The sequence below is a fragment of the Xyrauchen texanus genome, chromosome 42 (assembly GCF_025860055.1).
Source record: "Xyrauchen texanus isolate HMW12.3.18 chromosome 42, RBS_HiC_50CHRs, whole genome shotgun sequence".
In the NCBI taxonomy this organism is placed as follows: Eukaryota; Metazoa; Chordata; class Actinopteri; order Cypriniformes; family Catostomidae; genus Xyrauchen; species Xyrauchen texanus.
The window spans coordinates 30,638,651-30,652,713 of record NC_068317.1 but is presented as its reverse complement, the minus strand read 5'-3'; the positions used below and the strand labels follow the sequence as shown (position 1 = coordinate 30,652,713).

Here is a 14,063-nt window from a genome sequence, read left to right as displayed (position 1 = left end):
CCTTAGTGATACAAAAAGCCTGTATGAGGCCGGACTGGAGACCGTTGACTTCATCCAGAATGCAGAAGCAGCACGTGTGGACATCAACAGCTGGGTGGAGAAACAAACACAAGGTGACAAACAACACCATATAATCATTCATCATTTAATCTGACTTCAGTTGAGATGTTTCTGCAGTGCCATGTCATGAATTATAATAAACATTTCTAATGTAGAGAAGATCAAGGATCTGCTGGCTGAAGGAGACGTTAATGCGCTGACGAGAATGGTGCTGGTGAACGCCATCTACTTCAAGGGAAACTGGGAGAAAAAATTCAGTGTAGAAATCACCAAAGAGGAGCCGTTCAGGTTGAACAAGGTGAGATTTCAGAATCGGACGAGTTTTATTGGTCAGGTAATGTGTTTTACAAGGAATCTGAACTGGTAGTATCAGACATTGAGTGGACATGAAATATAAAGAAGTGGACAGCAGTTCTCAAAGACTTGCATATAAATGTACATGGCGTGTCATATGTGCAGTTGAACCAGTATGGATATATGAGCGTACCGTTGAAGAGACGCTGAACGTGTCGAGCGAGAGTTCATATGCACTCGTATGTGTTTCATACAGACACATCTTTTGGGGGAGAAACTGTTCCTGTGTCTTTTTGTTTCGTCCAAATTGTGCTAGATTAGGATCCTGGTTGAAGATGCTGAAGACACAGTGGATTATTTTCATAAACACGTTTTAAAGATTGGAGGGCAGATTGCAGCCAACGATCCTCCGTTGTGCCAATGACACACTTATTATTTCATAATCTTTATTTCTCCATTGAATATCTTCTATTCTTTTTGAAGAGACGTTTGGTGATGTGTGATGTCTCTAATGATGTTTGACAGAATGAAATGAAGCCTGTTCAGATGATGCATCAGAAGGCAAAGTTTCCTCTGGCCTTCATCCCGGAACTGAACTGTCAGATTCTGGAGCTGCCGTACGTTGGGAAAGATCTCAGTATGTTGATCATGCTTCCAAACGAGATGGAGGACGACAGCACTGGCCTTCAGAGGGTGAGACCGCAGACGTTTATGTTTATGTTTTAAATCAATGGAAGAGTTTAAGGCGGTTTTACACTGGACACGGTCACTGCACGTCCCATATTCATTTTAAATGAGCGATGCGGTGCCGTTTTCCCAAGCTTTTATCCGAAGCGACTTACAGTGCACTTATTACAGGGACAATCCCCCTGGAACAACCTGGAGTTAAGTTTCTTACTCAAGGACACAATGGTGGTGACTGTGGGGTTAGAACCAGCGACCATCTGATTAACAGCCCTGCGCTTTAGCCACTACGCCACCACCACTTTTCAAACAACATGAAACAACAATTTCCTGATTTTAGTGTTTGTAGAGTCAAGTCAAGTCAATTTTATTTGTATAGCGCCTTTCACAACACACATCGTTTCAAAGCAGCTTTACAGAAGATCAGCATTAACAGACGATAAAACTGTAATGTCTATAAAGTTGATGAATCATCATTGTGTAATTTAGATAAAATACGATTCTTAATAGTGTTTAAAAATAATTAAATGATAATTGTATTAATAACCCCAGTGAGCAAGCTGTAGGCGACTGAGAAATAAAGAGTAAAACAGTGAGTCGTGTACCAAGTGAAAACAGACTGCGGAAACATTTATAGTTTATGATTGGAAGATAGACGACTGTGTGACAAATGAATACTTAAATTTTCTCTTCTGCAACAGGTGTCTGAAACATCAACTTAAACAAGATAAACAGAAAATACCGTTGCCCCAGGGTTATTGGCGAGTGTTTTGGGGAACGTTCATTTGTATCCCTCTGATTTTAATTATCGATGTGATGTTATTTGTAATATACCAATTTTCCAATGTAAAGTCATATGCAGTCTGTTTCTACAGTCATTAAAGAAAATGCAGAATTCATCAAATGTGGAGACAGATGGCAAGACGTCATCAATACTTACAATTATATTATTTAGCTATTAAACCTTGATATAATTTTATCTAAAAAATGTATGTTTTGTAAATGTATTACAATATTTAGTTATAACCCATTTTATGAAGAAATAAGTGGTGTTTTCTTTATGCAATCACTTGTATGAAAACTGATACGATATTTACAGTAATGGCGTCCGAGAGCGTCTCTAAGCTGAAGCGGTATTGCTCTTCTACTGGCACGTGTCGCACCGCTTCTCTTGACACTCCTGTACAAACGAGAGGCAGAACGAATGCAAATAAAGCCTGCTGCCGCTGTGTCCCGGGTAAAACCGCATTTACAGTTCCAATACACATCCTGCACTATTGTACAACAACATTAACACTGATTATCTTGTCCAGCTGGAGAAGGCTCTAACCTACGAGAACTTCATGGAGTGGACCCGACCCGACATGATGGATGTTCTGGAAGTTCAAGTATCTCTGCCCAGATTCAAGATGGAGGAAACCTATGACATGAAAGGTTTACTGGTCAGCCTGGGGATGGTGGACGCGTTTGACCTGCAGAAGGCTGACTTTTCAGGCATGTCCCCCAACAACGATCTGGTGTTGTCTAAGGTCGTCCATAAATCCTTCGTTGAAGTGAATGAAGAGGGGACGGAGGCTGCAGCAGCGACCGGCGCCATCATGATGATGCGTTGCGCGATGCGTCCAGAACGCTTTCATGCAGATCACCCCTTCCTCTTCTTCATACGTCACAATGCCACCAAGAGTGTCCTGTTCTATGGACGCTTCTGTTCTCCTTGAGCTTCTGCTGAACTGAGATGCTCCTGTCCACAACACACGTGTACTTCGGAAAGTTCTCAATAAAATTAGTCAAAATAATAGACGACAGGTCTTTGTACTCGCGGAAACTCCAGTTGTACCTGCTCCTCCCTGAAATTTACTGCTGCCTTATTTACACAGTGCCTTTGTTTCCTTTTTTGCATAATTCTGGAGATAAATGGTCTATTTACTGTAACCGTGTATTCAACATTATGGAAAAGAAAACACTTACGCTTGTTTAACAATAAAATGTTTTAAACATTTATAGTACACTGAAAAATTATTGGAGAAGGTTTATTTAAAAAACCTAGAAAACAATTTCCACATAGAAATATTTAAAGTTTACACAAATCTTGGTGGCTTCATTAGAAATTCCCAAGTAAAGTGTACTTTACAATACTCTGTTTAAACTTTTGTTTGTACCTTTATACTGAATTAAGCCATGATTTTAAAAGTGTTTTGAGCATTTCAATGTGTTTAACATATTACATGTATGCATTTGGCAGATGCTTTTATCCAAAGTGACTTACAGTGCACTTATTACAGGGATAATCCCCCCGGAGCAACCTGGAGTTAAGTGTCTTACTCAAGGACACAATGGTGGTGACTGTGGGGATCAAACCAGCAACCTCCTGATTACCAGTTCAGTGCTTTATCCCACTACACCACCACTTCCAAACTTAATCATGTAGCAAAAGACACACGGAAGCCTCCACAGGTCCCTTTCTGTGTGCTGTTGTCTATTAAACTACATTGTTTTAATGACCAAAGAAAAAAGGTGCAGATCAGCGCACACAGAACTCAAATATTGGTACACTAAACACGGTGATGGTAGCAATCAACAGACATTTTTTTAAACACGAACAGGTAATTTATAAGTAGGAAATGAACTTCAGACTTCACAAAACAAGAAGTTACCAAACAGCAACAAAATCAACAATCAAAACTTTAAACCACGCAAGCTCTCTATTCATGCTGGGAACACCAGCTTCAAAAAGTGAAGTAATTTTACTTATTTAATTTACCTCGGAAATGTCTTAAATTAGCCAAAAATGAAGGTTTTCTACTTTAGGACTTATTCATGATGACAGATTGTAAAGATCAGCAACCATAAATAAGTCAAGTGGTTTTTATTGTCGTTTCACCCACAGTTATTACAGTACACAACGTAACGAGACAACGTTCCTCCAGGACCATGTGCTACATAAAACAACATAGGACAGAACCACATGAGACTACACAGACTAAATAACATACCTATATATACCTATATAAAGTATACATGCAAACATGTGTAAAAAGTACGGGACAGTACTTAACCCTAGTACCTAACCCTAACTTATTCTTATTAATAAATGTGCAAATGAAAGAAGATACTGATATTGTTTTCATGTAAAGGGTTATTGAAGTTCTCACCCAAATATTAGAGGTTAATCTCTGACTTGTAATATGAATTAAGTAAAAGAAAATATTTTTTTTTTATTGATTTGTGAATAATAATTTGATAATCAAATTATATGAACTTAACCCTTCCCCAAGACCCTCTCTCAGGTGGAAGCGACCAATGAGCCAAATGTCTGAGACCAAATGCATAATAATAAAACTAACCATTGGGTAGGACTAGCCCACCTTTTCAATCGGCCTATGTAACTTATTAAAATGTAACCCTACCATATCAAACGCCTTTTCAGCATCAAGTGAGATGCAGCGACCGGAGTCTGATCATTCGCCACTGATCACATGATATTGATGAAACAGAAGATGTTATCAGAAGAGCCCAGAATAAACCCCACCTGATCTATATGTATAAGACATGCCATAATTTACTTAATCGATTAGCCAAAATTTCTGACAATAATTTAACATCTAGTTGGATCAGCGAAATTGGGCGGTAATTCTTTCACTCGCTTGGATCTTTGTCCTGTTTAAGAATCGGACTGATCCGGGCTTGTGTCATGATTGGCGGAAGTTTTCCATTCTTTAATGATTCTGTATAAACTTCTAACAAAAGTGGAGCCAGTTCTGTAGCATAAGAGCTAAAATATTCAGTCTTGCCTGTAAGACTGGTTAAGTCTGATTATTAAAAAGGACAAAGATCCAAGCGAGTGTTAAAGTTACCGTCCAATTTCCCTGATCCAGCTAGATGTTAAAATATTGTCAAAAATTCTGGATAACCGATTAAGTAAAATTATGACATCTCTTATACGTCCTTACCTGGCTTTACTTCTTCCCATGTCTTTTTGAAAATATCTAATATTACGTTTAATGATGGATCTGAAGCATTTCGTAACACATTTTGTTCTTCCCGGTAGAAGTATGTCTCAACCCTTTCTTTTGGCTGTTTTTATCACTTTCCTAACCTGCCTGAGCTCTTTTATACATAATAAAATCTTCAAATGAGTAAGACTTTCTTAATTTCCTTAATGCTATGTATCTGGATCTTATCATCTTATTACAATCTTCTGTCCACCACAGTACTGCTTCTTCTTCTGCATTCCCAATCACCTCTTCTGCTGTATCACAAAGAATTCCACATATTATATTATTAAGATCTTCAGTATCTTTATTTACCTCATTTAAGCCCACCAATCTTTCCTAACTTATTTCACTATATTTAATCCAATCTGCTGATTTTAACTTCCATCTATGAATTATTCCCTTTCTTTCTTTAGACATTCCTTCTCCTAATTTACATCATATGGGGAAATTATAATTTCCCATTAAAATATGCTCCAGCAATCTCCATACACTTATCCTAGCCAAAGTTTGAGAAATAATGGTCAAATCTAAGGCTGAATTTCACCATGTAGCACACTTCCATTATTTACACATCAAGTTCTCCAAGTGTGTGAAGCCTTGAAATGATCTGTTAATTTATCTAGCCAATGAATGACGCTGGCACTGTTGTGTGACGTCATCGCGTCAGACGTTCAAACGTCTGTTTCTTCTTGGACAATCGTCGATTAATTTAATCTTTTGTGATTGGTTAGGATTTAATTGCTCCCTTCAGCCTGGCCAATCACCACCCTGCTTTGTCACATTTATAAGCTCCTGTCACACCCGCGTTTAGTTTGGGCGGGAACATTTAATATTGCAACAGGAGAGATTGAAAGCAGCGGTGGGTGAGTGAGTCGTTCAAAATAAACTGTCATTTACTTATTTCTTCTGTAAAATCTCTTTTCTTATGTTGGTAATTACTTCAGAAATTCGTAACTTTTTGAAAAATTACTGTGTGTACATTTGAAGTCAAATTTACAGTGGTTGGTGGGAAATTTGCATTTCATAGAAATGGTTTTTTTTTTTAAATGTTGTCTGAATTTGTTCATTGTCACCATACCAGTGTATGATGTCTGATAAATCTCTTATCCTTGCTCTGGAGTAGTTCTAGGAGAATATCTGCTTTCTCATGTTTCTGTTGGCTTCAGAACATTGTGAAGAGAGAATATAGATAGGCTCTCTTTCCATACTTTGAACTAAATGCCAAAAGAATTGTAGAAATGTAAACTTAAAATTGAGTTTACAATATTATGAAAACATGGTTCAAGTACTTGTGCATCATGTTTACTGTATGTTTGTCTAGATTGTGTATTATGTTACTAGGGTGCTTACAGTGTTGATTTAATATAGCTGTCATTGAGTTGTAAAATACAGCTTCTATAACTACCAGCAGTTAAAGCTTTTAATTTTATTGTTTTTATGGCACATATGAAAAAAAGGGTACAAAATAAAACCTTAATTTTTCTAGAAGGTGACTGTATGGGTGGCTTTGAGGCCAGTTTAATTCCAAACTTTGCACATTTACTCCAGACTTCTCTAAAGCCCCTAGAAAGAGAATGATGGCCTCTTGAGCTTCCCTTACAATCATCAAAGCTGGTTTTGAGGGTCAACTTTTCTCTCTGCAGTGTCTCTGTTGGATCAATTATCCAAGAGTGGAGGCTAGAATCACCACAGTTAACTGATGTCCAAACACTTCATTACTTTCCATACTGCAGTTTGAGTACTCCCTACTCCTGCTGTACAAATCTATTTTCTTTCACCACTGCCCTTCAGATCTGCACCCTGACCAATGCAATCCTTATCTAGATTGGTTCTTTAGTAACTAGCATTTTTCTCTGATAAGGTTTCTCTGGTGGAGGCAAATAGTTTTTTTTCCCCCTTCAGCGGTGTATAAATTGTGCTTCCTGAGACGAGTGGTTGAAAGGTTTTGCACACTGCATGTTTTGGGTTATTTACATTTTTCAACAATTATTCAAAGATGACATTTGTTTTGAGATTAAATGTTTTCAGAGAATGTGCAGTAGTTTTTACAGTAAAATGTGAATCGGGTAAGGGTTTAAGTACTTTTCAAAGGTTCTGTTTATTTACAGTAAGTGCAAATATTTATTGAACATGAGTTTTAGGATTATCTCCATATACAGCCCTCTGGCGCCAGCTTGTGATTTACTAAAGTACTGATGTGTATTCATTACTTGTATGATCACTCTTTCCACTAGATATTTGGAGAAAATAATTTAACTCTGGCAAAATGATAAAGTGAACCAGTAAACTTTAAATGGGAACCTTTACCAGTTAAAAATACATTTTACATACAAAGTCCCTTATTGTGACTTTTAGCAGTTTCTGGAAGACTTTGTTTCGGGTCAATATTACTTGCAATTTAAGTATCTAAATACTAAATGTTGGCTTGTCTTTCTAAAGTGCCATGAAATGCTCCTTCTATTAAACACTATAGCGATGGGAGAAGCTAATCTTTTAGAAACTTAAAATCCTTAAGTCCTATTTAACAGTATTGTTTCTAATTATTATAATGTATTAAGAGTAAGTCATTATTATGAGTTTATCATTGAGATATTAGGCCATTATTATAACATACTAATTATCTAAATCTGTTTCTCAATATTATGACCTATTCAAATTATGAGAGATGTATAACACAATCTCACATTTGTATAATCTGTGGCAGAAACCAGCTTCCATATCACTTTCAGCTTTACCTGATTGACTTGTCTGTTTTTGTTTGTTTGTTTTTGCACGGCTTAATAGGCGGCTGCTGCATTGGTTCCCCAGGGATCAATTCTTGGGCCTCTGCTTTTCACATTGTACATTAATGATTTACCAAATGTATGTCCGGGCGCAGGTTTCCAAATGTATGCAGATGATGCAGTTGTTTTTGTGAGTGGCAAAAGTGTTGAGGCAATTACAGAACAGTTACAGCAACATATTAATTTTGTGTCAATATGGTTTCAAAACTCAGGACTATCCCTTAATCTGAGTAAGACAGTGTCAGTTTGTTTTGCTTCCAGATTACACCCCATGGAAGAACTGCATCTGACAATTAATGGTCAAAGTATTGCCCAGGTTAAAGAAGTAAAATATCTGGGATTAATCCTGGACTCCCATTTATCATTTGAAAGTCATGTAAAAAAAATCACTAGAACAACTAGGGCAAACTTGTATAGTTTCAGAGTCATACGGGACTGTTTAACATTTCATGCGGCAAATACATTTATGCACACAATGATTTTTTTTCTCACCTAAGTTATTGTATAACCTCCTGGTCACAGGCAACAGACACAACATTCAGGCCCCTAAGATTGATTTACAACAGAGCTTTAAAAATATTGGATAAAAAAACTGTTAGAACACACCATTGTGGAGTATTGCAGAGGTTGAACTTTTGAAATTTTGAAAATTTTATTAAATTTAGTAACTTGAAATTAATGTATAAATGTTTGCATAAACAAGCCCCTGAAGTTTATAGACGTCACATAGTCCCACTTCGATCAGTGGGCTCCATTACACGAGGGGCTGCTAATGGAAATGTGAAAGTGCCCGTTAGAAAAAAGCCCTTTGGCCAGTCGGCTTTTACTGTACAAAGTGCTAAGCTCTGGAACTCCTTGCCCGCCGAGCTGAAACAGGACTTAGATCTGGGGGCTTTTAAAAATGAATTAAAGCGTTTTTTAAAAAGAGATCAAGTATGCAATCATTTATAGTTTGCGCTCAAATGCACATTTCTTTATGCAGTGTCAGAATTTAGTAATGCTCTTGTAAATGTAAATGTATTCTTTTTTACTTTCTGTATGTATTGTTATGTGGAAAACCCATCTGGGGACGGACATTGCAAATTAGCCTTGGCTATAAATGTTGTAGTGTGGTGCATGTTGATTGTTCCCACTTGTCCCTATCAAATAAATGAATAAAAAAAAAAAAAAAAAAAACACCTAACCCTAAAAAAAATTCTAACAAAAGGTTTCTCATCTGTTTTTTTTTTTTTGTTGTATTAGGGGTCTTAAATAACATACTAAAAGTTTGACCACTAGAAAGGTGTAATTTACAAGATGGTGTCCAAGAAGGGCAGGAATGCCCTTAAAATATCCTAACTCCATTATTTGACCTAGCCAAGTAATATTGGTGTCTAACCCCATGTTTTCTGGGTGTATGATTCCATTGGACTTGTCTAAATTGCACTGACATGATTACAAACTTATGGAATACATGTTTTTGTGAGATTACTGTAAGGTTTTATCTTTGTTTGGGGTGAACCAGAGATGTAAACTATTTAGCCTGTCATGTAACTTTTTGGACACATACCCTTTTTTTTTTTTTGCTGAAACACAGACTTGGCATTCAATGTAAAAGTTATTTGACCCAAAAGTAACTTAAATTCGATTTGTATAACTCTGATCATAAACGCAGAATTAGCCCGAACAGAGGCCCGTGTGTGAACACCCTAAAATGGTCACTCATTTCAATTTGAATAAGGTAATGCATATGTAATGCATCCTCTAGATGTTTGAGTATAAAGGGGGCATTATAATAAACCCAACAGAACAAAATTGACAATTTTCAGCAATTGACAATGTTGAATTAGCTTGAGGAAAAAGTAGCCGGCTGTGGGTAAACTGAATTTATTCATTATTAGAATCAAAAGAATGGTTATGAACAACAGGATCCACAGAAACAACCAACACTAGGCAAAATGATATGAGAAAGGAGAAATATGCAATTACTTAAGGGAAATTGTACTTATTTTTCACATAAATATGCTTTTAACCAATTGCTTTAATATATAGTTGTACTTTAAGTCACTTATCTACCATGCAAATATGCTAATTATAATATTACATGGCCAAAACCTGTATCAGGCACCAGTATTCCTGGTCTAGGAAGAATACAAAGGAGTAATGGTAATTTTAAGGACCTGATGGATGCCATTTTGAAAATGGGGCCTTTCTTGGAGTCAAACTTTGGTAAACTTTTAGTATGTTTTTAAGTACATCTGATATCACTGTAAACCACTGATAAACCTTTTGTTAGAATTTTTTTGGGGTCAAGCCATATTTGCAGCTGACTATAAGTTTTGTCTGTTAACCCTTGTTCAGTCTGGCAGGCCAGGTGGAAAACATTACATTGACCGGCTACACTACTTTATGGTGAAAACACTAGATTCAGGCAAACTGATTTACCTCCCCCACATATTGATTTGACTCTTTTTGATAGTTAAAACATAAATATTTCACACTTGTAATATGTATAAAGCCGTAAAAGTCATTATTATTATTTTAATTGAACTCCTAGATCAGTCACATATAGGCTCAAATAAAATATCTTGATTTGTGAGTGGTTTCACAGTTCAAATATTATTAATAACAAACATTTACAACACGAATACATTTACATATTAACAAGTGTATATTATTGTAGTATTTGATTTTAGTAAACTCCCCTATCCGATCAGTGTGTTGCGCTGGAATAAGAGATGTCAATGGACGCATAGCGCCCTCTCCCGACAGTTATGATTAGATTCATTAACCAGAATGAACCTCATTACCTGCAGGTGATTTCAGAATATTTTATAAATATCAACCAAATTATCATTTCTTCTGTGTACTGTCTTGTACACTCACCTCAAGGATTATTAGGAACACCTGTTCAATTTCTCATTAATGCAATTATCTAATCAACCAATCACATGGCAGTTGCTTCAATGCATTTAGGGGTGTGGTCCTGGTCAAGACAATCTCCTGAACTCCAAACTGAATGTCAGAATGGGAAAGAAAGGTGATTTAAGCAATTTTGAGCGTGGCATGGTTGTTGGTGCCAGACGGGCAGGTCTGAGTATTTCACAATCTGCTCAGTTACTGGGATTTTCACGCACAACCATTTCTAGGGTTTACAAAGAATGGTGTGAAAAGGAAAAACATCCAGTATGCGGCAGTCCTGTGGGCGAAAATGCCTTGTTGATGCTAGAGGTCAGAGGAGAATGGGCCGACTGATTCAAGCTGATAGAAGAGCAACTTTGCCTGAAATAACCACTCGCTACAACCGAGGTATGCAGCAAAGCATTTGTGAAGCCACAACACGCACAACCTTGAGGCGGATGGGCTACAACAGCAGAAGACCCCACCGGGTACCACTCATCTCCACTACAAATAGGAAAAAGAGGCTACAATTTGCAAGAGCTCACCAAAATTGGACAGTTGAAGACTGGAAAAATGTTGCCTGGTCTGATGAGTCTCGATTTCTGTTGAGACATTCAGATGGTAGAGTCAGAATTTGCCGTAAACAGAATGAGAACATGGATCCATCATGCCTTGTTACCACTGTGCAGGCTGGTGGTGGTGGTGTAATGGTGTGGGGGATGTTTTCTTGGCACACTTTAGGCCCCTTAGTGCCAATTGGGCATCGTTTAAATGCCACGGCCTACCTGAGCATTGTTTCTGACCATGTCCATCCCTTTATGGCCACCATGTACCCATCCTCTGATGGCTACTTAAATTAATCTATATAATTTGTCCCTTTTATATTTAAATATGTTGCTAATCAAGTAATTATTCATGAAAATATTCAAACTAGAGCCAGCATGAAATAAATCTTAAAAGCAGGAATAAGGAAGCTGCAAACTTCATCTGTAGTTCAAACTCGTTTGCTCTCTTGCTTTCTCTCTTCACGCTGGTCAGTCCTCCATGTTGGATTGTGGGAAAACGTGCACTGGTGATATGTGAAATCAAATTTGAGGTGCAAATGGCATTGTTGATACTGTGGAAGGCCTCGTATTAAAATCAATATCAAATGAGGCTCTCATCATGTTTTAGCTTATTATTATAAGATGCTGTGAAAGGCCATTAGGGCTTCTTGCACAGAAATCAATACATATTTCTATAAACACTCAAATATTCTGCATTTTTAGCCATCATGAGAAGACTGATTCAAAGACGATATGCAGAACTGAGAAAGCATTTAATAGAATTGATCACAGAAAGTCATGCGGATGTGCAGAGGCTACAAGATCGTCTTTTGGATTCCAGAACATCACAGTCAAAGTGGTGAGTGAAAGAGAAAGAGGTTAATACAATTGCACAACACTACTTTTTTTTTTTTTTTTTTTTTTTTTGTGTGTGTGTGGAAAAATAATCAGTCCCTGTGAAGGTGGATTGTTTTTTGGTTACACATCTGTATTCTAATCAATCTGATAAGTGATTGTCCCTTAAAATCATAGTGTTAACAACAGGTAAATCTTTTTGTGCAGCAGCAGCAGTTATTAATGAAGTGGATAATGTGGATGGGCAAGCTGAGAGAGGGGCTTCACAGCAAGAATGACATTTTGATTTTGTTGCTAATTTGTCTACATGGTATAGAGTCATGGTATGTAAAACATGTACTATGCTTATGTTCCCTGTGCAGGTGGAGACCATGTACATCACAGCAGCAGAAGATAACTCAAGAAATTTCATGCACATATTCAGGCAGTTTAGTTCAATTGAAGAGTTTCTTAGTGATGACAACATACACTTGTCAGTCAACCCAACTACTGTGACAAATTTGGAGCAGAGTTCTTATCTGGACTACGCTTTTGACATTGATGGTGTAGTGGTGGAGCTTGAAGGGTTGTCCGACTTAAAACTGCTTGTCCCCTACTTTAATTTTCCGAAACCCTCAAAGGCGACCATACAACCTGATTTTCATCTGCTCAAGAAGCACATAAAGTCAAACCACTTCTCAAAGGGTTTCAAATGCTTTCAAATATCAAAAGGGCTGACACTTGCACAATCACAGGTACATTTGGGTGAAGTCCTCATTACAATGTTGTTACTTTTGTGTTCATGAGATTATTGTGTGAACCAATTAAGAATAATTAAATAAAAGTTGCTAAAATTATCTTGATGTTCTCTTTTGTAGGGTTGGCAATTATGTCTCATTTCGAGAGGCCACCATGGAGATCCATCCATTGATTCCGCTGACAGCATGGCTCAAAGAGCTGTGGAAAGCTTCAGAGCTATTGAAGAAACTCTGTGCAGTTTACTGAGGTCTGTTTCAGCAAAAGACATGAAGCGGCCAACAATGCAAAAAAAGACTGCACGCTTCCATGTGCTGAAACAGGATCAGGACTTTTTTTATCAAATGTTTGACCGTGGCCTCCAATCTCAACCCACTGACTGTCTAAAACCCATCATTGTTTTGTGTCCGTTTGGCCAAAAAGACAGGTCCCTTCTAAATTTGTCAGGTGTATGATACGAGGGGGGTCAAGGGCATCCATGCTGCTTGTGAAATTGGCTCGTCTTGTGAAAATGTACACCAGTTTTGGTCAAAGTATGCTCTGCAGAATTTAGTGGGATATAACGAGTCAGTCTTTTGTTCACTATCACTACGTGTAGCTTTAAACTTTCAAAGCAACATGGATGGACAATGCATGGATGTCAGTTATGACCTGATGAGTATGGCCAAGTTTCCGCAGGACCTCACCTTTCTTCAGCTGTATGCAGACACCCCACATAACAGGATGTAAAGTTGGTTCTCACATCCAGTCTCTGGAGAAGTTGTCTGCTGTGGCCTCATGCACCAAATGACCACATGGGCTATGTCAATGCGAAGTGAGGTGTATTTCAGCCACATGGAAGACCTCTTGCTGAAGCTCCAAGGCATTGTGAAGGCAAGGATTGAAATAGTGACACTTATTGTGCCTCGTCAGATTGGCGATACTGTGGACTTTAATGTTGGCAGGCTCAAGAAGCTGCTAGAGGACAAGCCCATGTTATCTTTTGCAGAGGGCCAAAAGGTAGGAATGACTTTCCTGAGCACAATGAAGTGCCCAAACATCTGTTTGACACCCTATAAGCTGCCCATGCCAATGGAAAGTTCAAGGGCAAATTCAAGGACCACTGGATGGCGTTCCAGGCCGAGATGGCTTTAGAAGTGTTCTTCTGGGGCCGGCCAGTCAGCATGACTGACTCTATTTTAGCTGTTAATCTGGGCCCTGGACTGCACAATGAAAGTCTCACATGGCAGAGG

The 14,063-nt window shown here is 37.9% G+C and overlaps 1 protein-coding gene across 1 annotated transcript in view; it reads left to right on the top strand.

Annotated features, from left to right (window-relative positions):
* LOC127635184 (leukocyte elastase inhibitor-like) overlaps positions 1-3,054 on the top strand; it is a 5,965-nt gene extending 2,911 nt beyond the window's left edge. Inside the window, exons 4-7 of the mRNA XM_052115048.1 lie at positions 1-113; positions 216-358; positions 880-1,047; positions 2,352-3,054. The exon at positions 1-113 is cut by the window's left edge and continues 5 nt beyond it. Coding sequence (XP_051971008.1) covers positions 1-113; positions 216-358; positions 880-1,047; positions 2,352-2,756 — 829 coding nt within the window. The 3' untranslated portion in view covers positions 2,757-3,054. The remainder of the gene's footprint in view (positions 114-215; positions 359-879; positions 1,048-2,351) is intronic.
* Positions 3,055-14,063: the final 11,009 nt, after the last annotated feature.